Raw genomic sequence first — 19463 nt, 5'->3', positions numbered from 1 at the left:
TCACTACTCTGTGTTTGTTTTAAAATTGTTTTAAGAATTTGTCTCATCTGGAGGTGAGTGGTGGTACACGCCTTTAGTCCCAGCACTTGGGAGGCAGAAGCAAGTGGATCTCTGTGAGTTTGAGACCAGCCTGGTCTACATAGTGAGTTCCAACCAAAGCTACACAGAGAAACCCTGTCTTGAACAACACCCAAAAGGGAGAATTTTAGTCTAGATTCATAGAACTTGAAAATTCTGTCATCAAATATCATATCAATGGCCAATTTAAAATTAAATTCTTGCTCTAAACCCTTCAGGAATAGTTGTTTTTTGCCAATGTAGTACCTCTTGAGCAAACTACATAGTTTTGCATATCTACTCACCTCCATTTCTCTGTCATCTGGCTGCGGGGAGGGGACTTAATGCTTCTTGTCATTCAGCTGTTTGGAGGCAGTCGGCATCCAGTGGTTGTCTTGTTTTAAATACCTGCTGGTTTTGTTGTCATGAAGCAGAGTTTGATTCCCTGGTGTCACAGAATTCTTTCCGTTATCTGCTACCTCCAGGCCTCTCTGTGAATCTGTAATGTTCATATGTGTTTGTGGCGTATCCAGTATAGATTGAAGGTGAGTAGGTAGAATGAGAGACTGCATTTACTTAGCGTCTTTCACAATCAAATATAAATCACGCATTTTGAACTATTTGTATGAAGCAAGAGAACAAAATACAATTACTTCTGCTTTCATAGTTGCCACAGCATATTGAATTGACTTTTTTAATCCAATAAGGGTTGTAAAATATGGATCTTTGATATTGCGCTAAGTGTTCAGGAAATTTTAAATCATTAGAATTCTGTAACAATCTATGGCTTTTATTTTTTTATTTGTAGCATGAAAAAATTCACTGTAAGTCATATGTAGTATGTGGGCTTTGCTTGAAGTGTTTCATTTCTTCTTTTAGCATTTTTTATGAACTTATTAAAATGCTGCATTAAAGCCAAATGATATGAAATTAGGTTTAAAGTTTCAATCATAATTGTATTGTGTTTTAAGTTGTCTGTGTGGTTATGGAAAAGCATATCTGTTTTAAGCATAAATCTTTTTAGATAAAATAGCCAAAGAAGCATGTTTGCCTGGCTGTCTTAGGAAACGTGAATGTTTATCATTCCATTAGGACAAAATTCTATAAAAGTACTTTAAAAGAAAAATGTCTTTCTTACTAATTTAACCTTCAGTAATGAATTATATGGGATAAAATTATATAAAATTCCCTGACATTTTATGAAGATACCTACAAATAAGCCAGGCAGCAAATGAAATATCTGAAAGACAGAGATGGATGCCAAGTGACTTTTGATAGATTATACACACAGGTATCAAAGTGCTTGATCCTTACTTCCTAGAAAAGGTTAATGACTCTTTTGCTTTTTACCCTTTTGTGTAACTGCTATTTATACAGATGAAAACCAGGAGTGCATTGAAGGCCACCCATGCCTGATGTCAGTCTGAGAGTACAGCTTTCTGATATTAGAGAACTGAACGATGAATTAGGGAGCATGGTTAATCATTATTTTTAAAATTCATTAAATTCTCTACTATAGTTCTGCTAAGGCTGTATTGAAAAATCTTTGAACCTCAATGAAAATCAAAAAAGATTTTTAAAATATATGACTGTGTATAATGAAAATAGTCTGTATAACAGTTCATTTAAAATGTTAAAAATGAAACTTTTTAAAGTGAAAGCTTTATTGTTCTTGTATATTCTGGCTTTTATGTCCTTTATCAGTTATAGATTTTTACAACTTTGGATTTTATATTGAATAAAATTCCCTCAAATGTGCACTTAATAATATCAAAGTTCAGAATTAAAAATTGGATAATAAATAATTATCCTTCTTTGAAATAAATATCCACCTATATACTGCAATTTTGGTTAATTATTTTCTATCATTTTATATGTGATACATTCATTATAGAACCTGGGTTTATCAGCTTTTTGTACCCAGATTTACAATGGTCTTAAAGGAATACCTCCTTCCCATCTCCTGTGTTTTAAAGGACACTGGTCAGCCAAGGATTTAATGAAACTGTTTAGGAAGAGAGCAGAGACTGTGGAAGCAGAGAATGTAAGACTCCTGGAGACACCTTGAATGAGGTGTGGAAAGCAGAGGACTGGGCCATGTGTGCAAAGCTGACCTCTTCTTCTGGATCCGTGGTCTGACTCTTGCTAATTAAATGGGATGTGGTAGTGTAACCCCACTGCTCCATGTGTTTCAGGTGTGTGGAGGTCATCGCAAAGGAGGGGCAGAACCTGAAAGAGCTCTACCTGGTGTCCTGCAAAATCACCGATTATGGTATGTACCGAGAGCCTTGTCCTAACTCCTTACCCTTCAGTCAATATTTAAAGAGAAATCAAGAATGGTCTTAGAGAGACAGTTTGTGTTCATTTATGCTAATTCTCCTGAAACAAAAATAAAGAAAAAAGAAATCATAGTCTAAAAACCACAGTAGAATGAATGTATGCATGAGTTCAGAGTGGTGCACAGTCTCATATATGCACCTAGCACACAGGATTAAAGAATGTGGATTGGAGAGGAAGGAAATGAAAATAATTTTCAGGTCAATTAAAGTTCTGATCTCATAAACATGAAGAATAAAATCAGTGCACTGAGTTCACTTGTTCACATTAGTACTGTGTAAAATATATGTCTGGTACTCTAAAGGCAAGCCTTGTTGATGCTAGAGAGGCTCTAAGGCAGCAGAGTATCCACAGTTAGAGAGATATGAAGTGGCAGTGTCCATTTGCATCAACACTGTAAGTTACTGAGTGTTAATACCCTCTGTAAACAGCGAGACCATGTTGTCGTATAGTGTGGCTCGCCCTGTTGAAATAAGCCTTGCTTACCTTGTTCTGTTTTTCATCCTGTTCTTATCTGCATGCGTTTGACCTATATACAGTTTTAGCCAGATATTTGTCATTCTATGGGGAGACATTGTTTCCTTTTTTCTGACTGTTTAAATTGTTCATTGGAATCTGAAATTTTTCCATCTTGAGAGAAATTAATAACCCATTAAGACTTTTCATTGTTAGCTTTTATATCTGTTATGACTCACTCCAATCCTTGAATGTCATGCTGACCTGCTGTGGGGAGGAGATAAGTACCTTGTCACATCCCAAGTTTGCCATTTAGAAAAACTAATAAAGTCAAAACAGGGCAACATAGGGTCTAGGGATGTAGCTAATTGACATATTGTTTGCCTTGCATGTATGAAGCTGTGTGTTTAATTTATAGCTCAAAAACAATAAGAAATATTCAGATTGCATATATGTGTGTGTGTGTTTGTGGTGTGTGTGTGTGTGTGTGTGTGTGTGTGTGTGTGTGTATTTAAATGCTGTTTCCATGTTGTTTTCTTTTCCTAACTAAACCCTGTAAAGATGTTTTACTTCCTTTTCCTGTTGTAGTCTCTTGTTTCTCTCTTGGCATGTTAAACTGACACTTACATGCCTGTTAAGATTCTCTTGAAGCCCCCGATTGTCCAAGCCCTGGAGAATCTCCTGCTCAGCACATGCACATGGAGAGAGAATACATGTGCTCAGCACATGCACGTGGAGGATACATATGCTCAGCAGATCTGTTGTTTACGATCCTCTGCTCTTCTTCAGTCATGTGGAATGTCCCCTTCCTCCAAGCTCTGCCAGTTGTCACATTACTAATAGCCAAGAGCTACGGATTTAATTTCTTCTCCTCTTTGAGGACTCTTCTGGAGCTGTGGGGTTGGGAATGTCACTAAAATTGCTCTATGTTTTGGAGGCTTCTTTTGTTTTAACAACAAAGCTCCTGTCCAGCTTGTTAACTTGGCAAGTGCAGAGAATGTTCCAGAAGTTTTAGAGAAGAGAAAAGATGTTGGGCTTGAGACAATTCTAGGATTAAATTTTTCATTTGTTCTTTGATCTTAAGGAAGTACCTTCACATATTAGAGACTCAGTTATTCATTCGTAAAGTAGAGAATTAATTCCTCTGTGAGTGAGTCTCCTAGTGTACACTGCTTCAGAGCGCTGCTTTCCTATTGGAGGATAGGTAGAGGCAAGGCTTGCTGGAGACATTCCCACTACTTTCCTGTCCTAGGTCCTGCGAGCTTTTCTTCTGTTTGTTACAATTCCTATTATGTTGTGACATTGTCCTTTTTGTGTATTTCAGGTTTTGGTAATATTTGTCTCCTAGTGTGGTGACAGTCCCCAAAACCTTGCTGCCACAGCTTGGTTTACTTGTGTTTCTGAATTATGTAGGTAAGGTTCTCAGTCAGTCCCCTCTGCATACTAGAATACCTGTAGAGTTTTGAAAGCCAAGAATGTGTGAGCCATGTTCAAGACCAGCAAGCAGAACTTCTAGGTAGTGGGATTGGAGCAGAGAGTCTGTACATAAATGATGATTATATACAACCAAACTGGAACAGCTGATCTAATCATTTACTATTGAAGACAGTTTTAAATTAGACGTTTTTATGTACCCCTTATTCCTCAGGGGTGTAATTCTTTTGGTGACTACGTATTTCTGCTTTATGCATCTTCAAATTGGTCAGTTTCCTCCCTTCCTCCTCTTTCTGTGTTACTTGGTATGGGCCTGCTTTGGGTAGGGAAAGATGATACTTTGAACAGCGTTGTAGGATGCATCGACTCACAAACAGCAGCTCACTGGCACATCGTTTATGAGTTTTGTCAAGATCCTCACAGGTGTTGAATGTGGTTATAGTGCTCAGCGACACCTACCCAGGCTGTTACAAAGTTATGTTCATTTAAATTGATATATGATACAGTTGTCATGCAGAAAGCCATCATACTAATATGCTCCTGACTCCTCAAATTAAACAAATCTTTATGGTAAAAGATGGCAATTTATAAACAAATCGGTGAGTCAGAAACGTCTAAATGGAAAACACAGCCTTGGGAAATTGCTCCCCGAAGAAAAATCAAATACTGCCACTCCTCCCTCAGTAAACAACTGTTGCACTAAGTATCGGGGTGGGAGGGTAGGAGGGGAGGAAGCGTAGCAAGGTGGGTTATGTTCTACTTTTGTCTTTTCCTCGTCACCCTCAAGCATGTTCCTTAATCTCTTAGTTTTGCCATCTGTTCAGCCACATAGCATGTTCTGCATGGCGATATTGAAAACGAATAAACAAATACCTGTGTGGTACCCGCTGGTACACTGGACACTCATGAATGGTTCGTTCTTAGAAATTGCCCTCACCATGCACACAGCGTACTTCTCTTCTACAAGTGTGGCTTCCTGCTGGTGGGAAACAGCAGTCACATCGCACTTGTGTTAGTGGCCTACCTCGATGACTCCCAGACGTGCGCCATTAGGGAAGAGAAAGAACGGTCCAGCAGGATCCCAGCATATTTAAGTCACATCCCTTTCTTGGCTTTTTTAATCCTTTCTTCTCTGTATTTCTTCCTGAAAACTCTCTCCTGGTTTCTTGTATGTCTTTCTATATTTCTAGAATAGTTTGTCAGCTAATATCTTTTTGCTCTCTTTTAAAGACTGCTTTTGAAAATTCTCATTCAGAAAAGTGTCTAATGAAATTAAGAAGGGAACAAGGAGTAGGGATCCCTCCATATCATCCAGGCTTACAGTGGTCAGGAGCACAGGACGTCATACGACACAGTGAATGGAATGTATAAGGAAAGCTCTTATCTCCATTGGTGTCTCCATACTCAGTTTTTCCTATGTGACCCTTATGTCAGGGGGCAGTTGTAAAAAGGACCCAGGTTTCCTGAGAGTTGTTATCAAGTTTCTTTTTTCTTTAGCACTCTGGAGGACCCTTAGATGTATACTCTGGAGATATCTTCTTGTTTCCATTCTCCAACTGTCAAGTAACCTTTGAAGAGGACTGTAAACACTTACCTACAAGGTCCCTACCACCAGCAGGGGCGCTGTGCTTTGTCGTATTTTTTTTTCAGTGCTGAAGTCAAGCCCCAGGGTTTGACTACTGGTGAACGCATTCCCAGCCTGGTTAGAGTCACCCGGTGCCACTCCACAGGCTCCTCTGTTGCTCTCAGAAGCCCAGGAGTGCTCTCCTGAGCTGCCTCTTCCCTGCTAAATATCACTCTTGGTCACGTGACTTCTCTGATTTGGGACATTTTAACTTGACAGCAAGTCATGCCACAGACTTTTGGATTGCTCAGGCATTGTTATCCTGGGAGCTGTCACTTGAGTTGACCTAACAGTTACAGGCCTGAGACGTGTTCATTCTTTCAAAACAGAAAGTCAGCATCCACAGTGTGCAGGCACTGTTCTGTGTGTGGGAGAGGTGTGGGTTCTCTATCCCTGATGATATCACGGAAGGACGGAGAGGCCAGGGCTGCCCTGCGTGGCTTGAGACTGGGGTAGTAATACAGCTCTTTCTCCGAGGAAAAAAGAATGGTGGAGTGGTCTGCCACGATTAATCTTTGCTTTGGTATAACCCATGCTTCACCTTTGTCATGTTGACCTTCTACCACTATTGAAAGATTAATGAGCTGTACCTTCTCAGCCATTCTCGGGATCTTGGATCTTTTTTGCTCTTAGTCCATTCAAATTAGGATCTGAGATGCATCATCTAAACAGCAATGATTGAGAGACAAAAGAAATCCAAACAAGGACTGCAAGACCCACAGCCAAAATGCTTCTCTTTCCTTAAGTCTTATACCAAAAATCAATGTATTCTTATTGTATCATCTTATTTTTCATATTATTAAGTATGTGTTACCTGCAGTGATGTTCCATTTAAAATAAATTCCTAGCTTTTCTTTTTGTTTCACTTGAAATTATATTTTAAACTGCTCTGAGATTGCTGGGTAAGAGTCACCTCTTTTTTGTCAGCAGGGACTAACTCTAATAGCTGTAAAGTGACAGAAGAGCTATAGAACGTGTATTTGCAAGTCAAAAATGCTTTATTGCTTACCGTTATTATTCTCATTTCCATTCTATTATCTAAATATAAATAACGTTCATTGTTGCTTGCAGAATGGTACTGTTTTTCAAATTCCCATTTTTATATGTCTATTTAAAAATTTCTATTTCTACTTTATTCTTCATTCTGCTGCATTTAGACGATAACATGATCTCTTTTCTTCTAAATAATGGGTCTGATTCCTCACCTGAAATTTGGTGTATGTTACATTTATTTATTTGAAAGAGATACAGGGAGAGAGTGAGGGAAAATGAATGAATGAGAATTTACTTGTGTGTGTGTGTGTGTGTGTGTGTGTGTGTGTGTGTGTGTGTGTGTGTGTGTGTGTGTGTGTGTGTGTGTGTGTGTGTGTGTGTGTGTGTGTGTGTGTGTGTGTGTGTGCTACAGTGTACAAGGCACAATTGTGGGAGTCATTTCTCTTCTCTCACCATGTGAGTCCACAGGACCAAACTCTTGCAAAGACTTTACCCACGGAGGCATTTTTGATGCCCTGAAATATTTAAGTATACACTATCTAAATAATTTTGGTTGCTAGAGCAAGTTGACTTTATTTCCTGGTTACTAGTCAACACAAGATTGTAGCTGGGTCCCCTTGAAGTAAAAGATTGAACAATGATAGTGTTTATGCAATTTGCTGTGAAAAGCTACAAAATTCAGATGTAGTAAGACGAATTTTTAAAAATACTTCTTCAAATAATACTACTGTTGAATGGATAACCGTCATATTAACAGTATTAAGAATTCTATTACATATATATATATATATATATATATATATATATAGTACTTATTTTATTTATATCAGCAATGCTTTATAGTTTTCAGTTAAATTCATCTTTGTATATCATATGCATTTGTTATTATTTTAAATGCATTCAAAATTTGTTTCAATAGATTTTTCTCATGCACAGAAAGGTAATATTTGTATATTGACTCAGTATTTTTCTGTCTTGGTAAATTACTTATTAAATCTTTTAGCTTTTAAAATAAAAAAATTTAAACTTTCTCTATGAAAAAAAAATTACTACCATAACCAACTGAACTTTAACTCTGCCTTTAGTAGAGTTTTTAAGTTAAGAAATAGCCTAACCTATATTTTCAAGATACATAAACCTGTTTATATAATTATAGCACATGAATGGTCTCACACCCCCAAGCACATACATGCATGCATGCATACATACATACATACATACATACATACATACATACATATATACATACATACAATTGTTCTCAGTTAACTTTGTAACTGAATGCTATAATTCTACATTTAACATAGCCATTATCTAAAATACGAACTTTGCAACGTTCCTTGTCTATATTACTTTTGTAGTTTGGAAGTGCCATGTTTCATTTTAACTAGCTGTTTCTAACATCACACTCACTGAAGGGGTCTCCCTTTACAGATGAGGAAAACTTACCCTGAATCACGGGGTCCTTTTTGCCACAGGTCCACTTTTCCACTCTACAGACTGAGCAACGTGGTTGTTGTTGTGTGTTGTAAGCGTGAGCACACATAAGTTCGTGACTGTTCCTCATCAGTGAAGTGTCACGGATGAGTGGTTGTAAGTGGCACTGTGGCACCTTCACTGAACACGGTAGTGACAAGACCTCTCGCTTTGTAGGAGTCAGTAAACTTCGTGGAAATGCGTTTCTTAATGAGTTCTCTACTGAAAGATCTGTGCAGGCAGAGAAAATCTCTTGAGGAAGAGGTAGGAAGATGGACTCCTGGGAAGACACCTGTCCTATATGATCTTTAAATCCTTTTCTAATCCTAGGCTTTATTCTGCACTGTTTCATTGAGCAAAGTTTTACTCTTAAGTTTGCGCACTGCTGGTGGGATGTTATGGAAAATCCAAAAATAGAGATGCAGATAAGAAGTAATAGCCATATATTAATATGCTTTCCATCCTTTTAAGCAATACAATGGTGTCAGTTTAGAAGGTATGTCTGTGAGATGTAGGGGCATATGAGAAGACGGAATCATCATGGACTGCCCTAGTTGGGGAATGATTTGTGGGAGAGGCCGCAATAGAGGGCATCTGAGGTAGATGCCATGGTGAAGACTTGGAGCATGAACAGGTGTCTGAATGGATGAGTTTGTACGCATTGACTAATCTAAAGAAAGGACAGAAATCATCCAGAATGATGACGTGCACACACAGGCAAATGTTGAAGAAACGTCATGAAAATATTCTATTTGAAAATGCAAAATAAGTTCCAATTTTTGTTGCAATTTATCCTATCTAATTCATTCATTCCCATGGCAACAACTTTGCTTAACATATATTATTATATAGAGGGAAACATTGTGTTGGATAATTACTACTAATAAAATATATAGTTCTACTGAGAACAAATGTAAACTTTCGTCATAATAATGATAGAATAATTGCAGTATATTTGATATTTTCTGTAGGCATTACTTATTTCCTTAGCTATTCCATTTTAAGAGTTACTGCTAATACTTGAGACTACAGATGTGGAAACTGAGATCTCTTTTTTTTTTTTTTTTGAGCTGAGGATTGAACCCAGGGCCTTGTGCTTGCTAGGCAAGTGCTCTACCACTGAGCTAAATCCCCAACCAAAACTGAGATCTTGTGTGGTATAACTTCACCATAGTTTATGAACTATGGTATTACATCCATTCAGTATTAAAGTAACTTCTTATATATAACTACTTACAGGTCAATGATGTACCCAGGAGTATTATTTCTTAAAAATACTCTATGTTCAGTACTCATTAATGTATTAAATATTTCCCTTTTTCTCTTTTAGACAGGGTCTCTAGCTTAGGCTTCCCCAAAACTCACTATGTGTTTGAAGATGTCCTTGAACTTCTGATCCTCCTGCCTGCACTTCCATAGTGTTGAGATTATAGCTGTGTGTACTGTGTCCAGTATGTTTGGTGCCAGGAATCAAATCCAGATGCCCATGCCTGTAGGCAGGCATCCTACAACTGAGCTACATCCTCAGCCCAACTATTTTCGGAATTTGAATTTTTGTATAATTTTTTTCAAATTAAGTTTTCTGGAGCCTGTGACATGTGTCATTAGGTAAAGGCTCTTGCCTAAAGCCCAAGGGCCTGATTCCAGTCTCCAGGACTGCCTTGTACCAGTTGTAGCAGGTTGTTCTCTGACCTTTACACATGTGACACAGCATGCATGAGCAGGTGGGCATGTGTGAGCAGGTGGGCATGTGTGAGCAGGTGGACATGCATGCATGGGCACGCACACACACACACACACACACACACACACATAAATAAATAAATAAAATGTAGTAAAATCTTAGTGAATGAATTAATTTTTAATTCCCTTTTATAGAATATTTCAGTGAATTTGTAAAGGACCTAGAAACCATTATGCCTTCTCAGTAGATGCACAAACTGAGCCCAGACAGATCTTAGTCAGCACAACCACCCTGCTGCCTCCAACAGCACGTGACTTTTCAGATTTTTTTAGGCTTTTCAGGCAGGTATTATTTCTTCATTTAAATGGTTATTTTAAACCAACTTCCAATAACACAGGATAACAGATCATGTTTTTAGGATGTATACCTATCTGGAAATCCGTAACTGTGCCATGAAAAATAGCATGGTTAATTGTTCTCTTAACATATTTCTCCGGTGTGAAACTCACAGGCTCTTAGGCCTGAGTATTACCACTTGCCTCAATTTCCACTAATGAACAATCTTTAAAAGGCAAAATCAAACTCTTCATGGGTGTGGCTCTGCCTTCTCCTTTTTCTTTGTCTTTAGTGCCCTCATTTGCGGAAATAAGAGTGTGAGGAGAGGGGTGGAGCTCCTGGGTTCCCTCCTTGGAGAGCATCAGGCCTCTGCCTCCCTCCGCGTGCTCTCTTGTCTTTGTGGAGAAAAGGTCAGAGGAATCACGATCACTTCTCTTTAGCAGTTTTCAAAATCCTGAGTTGTTTATTTCATCTTTCAAATCTGACTAATAAGTTATTGTTCACTATCATTTTAAGCTAGGCCGTTATTTTTTTCTTACTGACATCCCAACACTCCTGCCTTTGGTAATGGAACCTTTTTCATGTCTATTCTTCTGTAAAGACTTGCCTGACTTGTAGGAATCACTTCGAGATTCACACATGGATGGACCTTTTTTTTTTTCCCTCTAAAATCCATGGTGTATTTAGAGGACTTCTTAAGTCTAATTGTCCCTTGAATTGTCTATTGTTGGTTTTGGCTTAGGAAGTCCAGCCTAAACCCTATTGTGTTCCTCAGAGAGGCACAGCCTCTGTAACTCAGCAGAGTCCAGTTTAAAGCATCATCATCTGGGAATACCCAGCACCTCTCCCTATCCATAGCTCAGTCCCTGCTGCTGGAGGATGGATGGCACTTAAAAAGGAAAGGTAGAGCTGGGTGCATCGTGTGTGTGTGTGTGTGTGTGTGTGTGTGTGTGTGTGTGTGTGTGTGTGTGCGCGCGCGCGCGCAAAAAAACGAACAAAAGAAGGAGAGATGCTTTTATGCTTTTGCTACTCCATTAACTCTCTGATTACTTTCAGATTTTGCTTGGAACTTTTGGATCCAACCACTGGGAAATAAGTATAAAGTTATTCAAGTTATGTAGTCTTACATACTCTCCCACACAGCCCTTCAAATTCCTTGTCCTGCAATAACTATGACTCAATAAATGTACTCATCCAAAGAACCACTGCTTTGTAAAACACTTGTACATTTCTACTTTCTCCAAGTATAGATGACACGCTGGGCCTGTCAGTAAATGACCTGCTCCAGGGTAGGAAACCAGTCCATTACAGTGGGATCACCTGCAGAATGTCTTGAGGTAGATGGTCTCACCCATTTCAGCCTCATCAACTGTGCTGATTTTGTTATCTACAGAACAAGAAGGAATAATCTATCTACCTCATATCTTCCAAAGACACAGAACCTCTTGATGATTTCTCTGTAGTGTGGATGTTAAACAGAACTTCCTCACGTGCAGAAAGGCTGGCTTATTAATTTACTTTATTAAATAAATCAAACTTATTTCTAACTCTGGTATTCAACTGTTCTTTTTAACCCTTATTCTAAAACATTCTTTTAAGACTCAGTCACCTAGAATTTATCTGTCATATGTGTTTCTCTTCAAGGGTTTATCGCATGACATTTAATAAATAGTTTGAACGTTTCAACTCTTCTAACAGTTGAGTTGAGTTGGCGTGGCTGGTTCAGCCTCTGTGCCATGTGCCATGTATTTCATACTGAAAGTGACTGGCTGTCGCTGAATGTGACTGTGAGCACGCAGAGAAAAGGAGACTTTTAAAGACTGAAAAGGGGAATAAACAAAACGAAACTCACACTATCTTTAAGAGTGTCTGATGCTTCTCTCTCTCTCTCTCTCTCTCTCTCTCTCTCTCTCTCTCTCTCTGTTGTAGTATACAGCTATCCTTGTCAAATGAATTATATTCACTGATATAATTTAATTATTACAGATCATGGTGTTTTCACGTGGTAAATAATTCTTTGGTGCAGAAGAAGAATGTGTAGAAAGCTAGTTATGTTCATTCTTTTTGATGATTGATGCTGGCGGATTATAAACACCCTAATACTTAGGTTCACTTCTCCCTTGCTCCCCACGACGTGTTTCTCTTTCCTTCCACTATCTCCTCTTTGCTCACATATGGCTTTAGGAGCTTCTCCAGGAAAACAGTTTGGCTTTGAAGATATTTTATTTCCTCCCATAAAGATTCTTCTGTTCTACTTTTAGATTTGAAAATTCACAATAATCCCCTAATAGGATCCAGCTCCTTCCTTGACCTCTGTATTTTTAGAAATTCCTCTGCAGTCAGTCCTGGAAAGCTGCTTTTGAGAATCAGAGTCCCAGAGATGCTGTTCTAGAGTGCGGAGCAGACACTCCGTAGGGGACAGGTCATGGCCAGGCGTCGTCTGCAAGGACACCCTGAACTTGCATGAGGAGCAAATATTCAATATTCTAAGTTATTTCGATTCTGTAGTGCGAACTACCTGTTAAGTGAAAAAATAATAGTGATATATGTCCTAGATAATCATGTTATAGTAACATGCATATCACACACACACACACACACACACACACACACACACACACACACGATTCTCACTGCCCATCTTGAACAACAAAAAGGAACTTAATTTTTAGCTCTATAAAATAAGTGAAAAGCTTGAAATTCAATCAGTCTTATTTTATGTGAGGCAAATGTACTTGGCTTTTTTGAGAATCCTGCCGTCTGCTCTGGTTTACATAAGAAATTGGGCAAAATCCTCAGTGTTCATTTTCAACTTTGCCTTTCCAACACACCTTGCAATCAAAGCTTGCAAATGATTCAGTTTCTAAAATACTATAAATTAGTATAGATTCAGATATCTTTCCCTCTCATATTCTAATTAAAATATTTTCCTAAATGTCAAGAGGCGAGTTTATCAAGCTTGCTGACATTCACACGTGGTTTTTGCTTTCCTTCATGTTAGAGGTTTGAGTCCCTAGTACTTACCACTGTAAATGATTATCGGTTGCTTACGTATGACCTCTACCATTGGAAAGCCGCCCGCCGTGCCCCAAATATATGAATCCCTAGACTGCTGTCAACATTCATTTACTTTGATAGCATTTGCGACAAAAACAAATTCCCGAAATAGGCTATACATACATGGTTAGCCCGTACATTCATGTTCCTACATCCTACGTCCATCCTAGTTATTTCTTTGTCTGCGCAAAGACAGTCTGCTAAGCCCCTTCAGAATGGGGAGCGCCAAGTGTACAAGTGAAGAGAGAACTCCCCCCCAGTGTAGATGTGTGGAAGGGTCTACATAACTGTGCCACTTTTTGCACAAAATTGCATCTCTTTTGCTTGATAGATTGATTTGTAATCGGTTCTTAATTTATGAAAAATACAAATTTTTAATTTCTATTCATGAAAGTGGCTTTCATTTTAATATCATATGCTATTAGATCAGTTGCTTTATGACAGTATTTAAATTAGAAAGCTAATTTCTAAGTAAGTTCTCGTGGATTCTTTTAAATGTGTTTTACATGTGATAGATTCTACAGATTTTTGTTGTTGTTTTGTTTTTTGTTTGTTTTTGTTGTTGTTGTTTTGGGCCTTTTTGGCTATCAGAAATCTGTTAGCAATCATAGAATTATACTTTGGAGCTCTGTAGTATATTTTCTACTATTATAAATCTATATGAATCTATAACCTGCTAGGAATGATGGAATCTCTTCCAGCCTGTGATTGTAATAAATGGTTTCTGTGAACTCTGGTCTGTCTCACAAATGCGTTTAATATCTTCTGAACTGAGCTTCTGTTGCATGTCAGGCATGTTTCTAACTGTGCATGTTCAGGCTGTCGATTGCCTAAGAACCAAGTCATTCTCATTAACACATACTCAGTCCCAACTACTACAGAAAAGATGGGCTCTGGGGCCAGAGTTTGTCCCTCACTCACAAAGCTTGCTTTCTGCTGGTAGTGACACTTGTAGTGAATGAAAATTCAGTGACCTATATTCTCCAGTTTAAATCCTTGAAAATTTAAATTAAAACTTTGTCAACAGTAATTCTAACCATACTGAGGCAAAAAGAGCGTTCTCTACAATCTGGCTGCACTAAATGTAATTCATAACTATCAAAAATCCGTTTTCTCTGCATAACTTTTAAGAACGCTCCTGATGTCTTGAAAATTCCATGCAATTTTCTCTAAAAGTTGGTTTGGAATGCCACTGTGCATTCTGAAGCCCACATACAGTGAGTTAAATTACAGCAATAGCATATTTCTCAAGCACCATATAGCTGCAAATCCTTTATCCTGAAGTACATAGCAGCAGATTTTCTCCTTGAACAGTGAAGAAAGTTGAACTTGGGGGGCTGTTTCAGTTTAACACATGATGTGCTGCATGTTCACGCTGCCGCCTGCCTTGCCTAGTGTCTCTTCCTGATTCATCCTTGCTTCCTGTCAAAGGAATTAAGTATGTAATGCCCATTATAAACCTGGATCCATAGTACCACACTTTTCAAAGCCTCACTTCCTTGTACTGGCTTCTGGTAAGTGTTTTCTTTTCAATGGGTTAATCTAAACGCAGAATAGAATGTTTGCTTTCAGCATTTTCTAGAGTTTTTACAGCTATTACTGGTCTTGAAATGCTTCAGGATTCATGGTGTTCCCCAGCTAACGCTTGGGTATGCTCGATGTGTCGCTTTCCTTCATACCTCTCATTGCCACCATGACCAAGCCTGGCTAGATCTGATCACAAAATATATCTTCAATGAATTTGTCTGTTGAAAATCCATCGGGCATCCAACTCTAGTCTCTGTTTCTTTGATCCTGCCGTTCTTCTTAGATAGCCAGACTGGAATGTAGCAGCTGTCCCATGCCCAGCCCAGCACAGTGCACTCTTCGGAAAGGAAAAAAAGTCAGGATTGCAAATGTTTACTTAAACCCAGCAGAGTTGTTAATGGAGGGTGTATGGATTGGAAACATCCTACCTAATGTAGGCAGCATTGGGGGAGTACTTTCCACAGAACAGCTATAATGAACATTCTAAAAATGTTTTGCAGTTGAATAAATAACATATTTCCAATTGTTCATGCCTTTAGAAATATGTTGTTTTAAGCTAGTTATCACAATATATACCTATAGTCTCCATGCTGGAGAGCTGGAGGCAGGAGGATGCCAGGTTTGAAGCCAGACAAGTGTTTACATAGTAAGCCTTTATTTTTAAAAACAATTAAAGACAGAAGAGAAGGACAAGAAAGGAATTGTTTGTCCTGGCTTTTGAAGCCCCCAACCAAAAGAAATGTTAAAAATTAAACCTTCCGGTGTCTCAACTACCCTCAGGCATTGTGAGTCATCTCAGGTTGCCCTCGGAACAATTCACTCAGGACTAGAAGGCTGGAGTCAGCCTACTAGAGGCCATTGTCCTTTGACTAGAGCCTGCAAGGTCCATGCCTCAGCTTACCCAGTGGTCAGAGATGCCTGTTTGCTCACCTGCCTGAAGAAGGGAGGCTTGTTCACAAGGCAGTACAGAGCTTCTTGTTTCCAGGGAGAAAACATCAGCCCTGAGGACTTGATGGAGTGGTGTCCTCAGTGACACTTCAGCTGCTTTCCAGCCAGGCAAGGCCTTTGTCTCGCTGAGCCGTGTGAGCAGTGTTGCTCAGGGACATGGTCAGTACACTCCTGTCCTCTTCATGGGAACAGATCTGGGGAGTTAGCCAGAAGACAGATTCTACTGCAGAAAGGTTTCGTAGCTCTTTGCCCACGAAGGGAAGCTTCCAGTCAACTTCAGATTTAACTTTAAAACAGTTTTGTGGTTATTGGAAGATGGATATTTACCCGCATTCCACATCCATCCTTCCCATGCCTAGTTCTTTACTTTTGAGACGTAGGCTTGTTTCCCTGTGACAGAGGACACAGATGTAACAGGATGGCTCAGCTGACCCCGAGCCCTCTGCTGCAGCCCATGATGCTAGTGGGATTGGCAGGACCACGCCTCTTTAGTTTTCCTTCATTTTATTTTACGATGTGGGAGGACAGAAAAACCCGCACCAGGCAGTTGGATCGCTGAGAACACATTTCTGCCTGTTGTATCAGTCTGGTCTCTAAAATGGAAAGAGAGAAAAGTCATTGACAGTTTACATCATAGCTCTGCCGACACTGGGTAGCCTGGCAGAACACTGACCAGCATCCCCCAAAGAAGCATAGAACACGTCTAGACAAAAAGTGTTCAGTTCAGCAAACACGTAAGCCTCTGTGTGGTACCTGAGCTCTTAGAGCCGGCACGAGGAGTCAGAATCAAATCTTTCTAGCTAGTAAGAGTAATAGTGGAAACTTGTAAGAATGCCACATGATCAGCTGCAGATCCTACCAGGATGCATGTCTCACTAGCTTGGCTCCCAGTTCTGAGATCACAGAGGACAGAAATTTTGGTGGCATCAGACAAGGTTGGGCTGGAAGGTTTTCCAGTCTCACTAGCTCTTAGAAAATGCTGGATCCTCTGAGGCCCCAATTTTCTATATGCAGAAACTGGCACACAGCTCCCTCACAGTGCCCTCTTTTCCTGACTGAGAGACTGGTCCCTGCCCCCCATCCTCCTATCCCCCTCCTAGTCACGCTTTTTTTTTTTTTTTTTTGGTGAAACTATCCAGACTTGAAAGGGTGGAAACATGCTTATTGTGCAGGTAAGCTTTGTTATGTGATAATATTCTGTAATTTCATTTCCATGATGTAATGGATTTTAATAAACAAGACAAGTTAAAACCAAATCTCTAAAATGAAATTAATTTCAAATTAAATGACTCATCATTACAGAATTTTAAGTCAATTCTCATTACAATAGTAAATGTAGATTTTTAGTAGTGTAGATGTAAATATTTGACTAAGTGAAGAATATATTTCTTTTAACATAACTTTTTAGCTGGGACATCCATACAAACTGTCTTTGTTTCATAACCAATCATTTTATTTTCTCTAAATTGGATACCAACTAGTAAATTCTTAATAGTTGTTATAAAAACAAAATTACAAAACTAGCTAAATCTGCCATTCCATGTGAAGAGAATTCTTCTGCCTTTTATCCTTAGGGGGTGTGTAGGGATTTGAGATCAACACTGTAATGCTGTTAGCTGCCTGGAGATTTTAATTTGCAAATTAGTTTAATGAAAATATGTACAACAAATTCATAATTTCATACTCTTAAAATTAGTGGAGGTGGGCACTTATATGTTTAAGTGGGAGAATCATTCTGTGTTATATTTTCCATTGCTATAAAATGCATTAAAATAATTTATTGTACTGTTTTTTCAAGGCAAATCATTTTTGGAGGATAGTTTTAATAAGGTGTTAGTTTCATTCATAGAACATTTTAGGAATAGAGGGCTTATTTAAATGCTTTAACCAGTCTCTAAACATCAGCACGGTAAAGCAACATGGAGAATCTGAAACTGAGGTCAGCATGTGGTACGTAATACCTCTCTTTTACTGTCTTGAGTCAGTACATAGTGGAAGATACTTTATTCAGTGGGATGATTCTCTTTGTAAATGATGCTACATTTCCACCAAATACATAATGATAAATTTCAACCATAGTCAGGTGTCTTTGTTATTCGTTAAATACTGTTTTAGCTTCTGAGTGAGTGTCTACATGAAGGAGAGATATAGTTTCCTTGATAGAGTAGCTGAGGCAAACTGAAAGGTCTCTGTACTCACAGGCAAATGAATTCCTGTCCAGTCTCCTTGGCCTTGTATAGTTCCCACTGCCAAGTGTAACCACTTCACATTGTACCCTACCTGCTAAAGCTCAGTGCCAAGTGGATGGCAAAATTCTGGTAAATTCAGAAGTCAACCTTCCCTCAATGCCAGCAAGGTGGTGCTACTTTAATGTTCTTTGCATATGCTGAATAGTAACAATTTTGAGAGCATGAAAGACAGCAGATCTGGATGTAGAGAACATTAGATCCACTTTACAGATAAGAAAACTGAGACACTAAAAGGGCGAGTTACTTACCCAAGATCACTGAGCTAGAATGTGAACATAGGTTGTTGGATTCTAGATTTATCCATGTGGTATTTGTGTCAAGTGTATGCTGACATTTGACTGTGTGAGATTTCTCTGTGCTGCCCACATGTCCTGTCTATCACCATCTCCTCCTACCTTGGACTCAGTTGGGATGCTATTGTAGTTCTTCGCTTGGGCTCTTCAGCAGTTCACATTCAAGTCCCAAAGAACATGTAGAGCATGTGTGTCACTTAACCACTCTCAAAGGTATGTTTGTTGCATAGTTATTATGAGTAAATCCTTGAGAACAAGAATTTAGATGTCATGGAAGTAAAATAGCCTGCGTCCTTTTGTTTATATCTTCATGTGGAGAGAGCTAGGGAGGGATGAAGGGAGATGGAGAATGTGTGTAGTTTAGCGAAATAACATACATACATACATACATACATACATATGTATTTTAAAAGCATTTCACCTGTGTTGGAACATACCACTTGCTTTGAAAACATGAGTCTTCCACACCCAACCATGGTGGAGTTAGGATAATCCGGCAGAAGAGGAGGAGAAAGGATTGTAGGAGCCAGAGGGGTCAAGGGCACCACGAGAAATCAGCTCACCCGGGCTCATAGGGCTCACAGAGACTGAACCGACAACCAGGGAGCTGCATGGGCCCTCTGCGTACATGTTACAGTTGTGTAGGGTAGGACTCCTAACGGTGGGAACAGGGGCTGTCTCCGACTCATTTAAAGGCTTTTGGGACCCCGTTCCTCATCCTGGGTCACTTTCCCCAGCCTTAATGCACAGGGAATTGCTTAGTCTTACTGCACTTGATAAGACAGGTTTTGTTGATACTCACGGGAGACCTGCCCTTTCCCAAGTAGAAATGGAGGAGGAGTAGATTTGGGGGTCCAAATGGGGGGTAGGAGGAAGAGACTGAGAGGAGAGGGAAAGGCAAAACTGTGGCTAGGATATAAACTAAATAAATACGTAAATTTAAATAAATAAATGTAATTTGGGAGAAAAGGGGAGAGAAAACATAGGTCTTG

General features: G+C 39.1%; 1 protein-coding gene across 1 annotated transcript in view; it reads left to right on the top strand.

Moving 5' to 3' along the window:
• Fbxl17 (F-box and leucine rich repeat protein 17) overlaps positions 1 to 19463 on the top strand; it is a 458141-nt gene that overhangs the window by 298759 nt on the left and 139919 nt on the right. The window contains exon 7 of the mRNA XM_036173142.1: positions 2253 to 2329. Coding sequence (XP_036029035.1) covers positions 2253 to 2329 — 77 coding nt within the window. The remainder of the gene's footprint in view (positions 1 to 2252; positions 2330 to 19463) is intronic.

This window comes from Onychomys torridus, chromosome 23 (assembly GCF_903995425.1).
Source record: "Onychomys torridus chromosome 23, mOncTor1.1, whole genome shotgun sequence".
Taxonomy (NCBI): Eukaryota; Metazoa; Chordata; class Mammalia; order Rodentia; family Cricetidae; genus Onychomys; species Onychomys torridus.
Note: the sequence above shows the minus strand (reverse complement) of the source record. Positions and strands in the feature narration are given on the sequence as shown.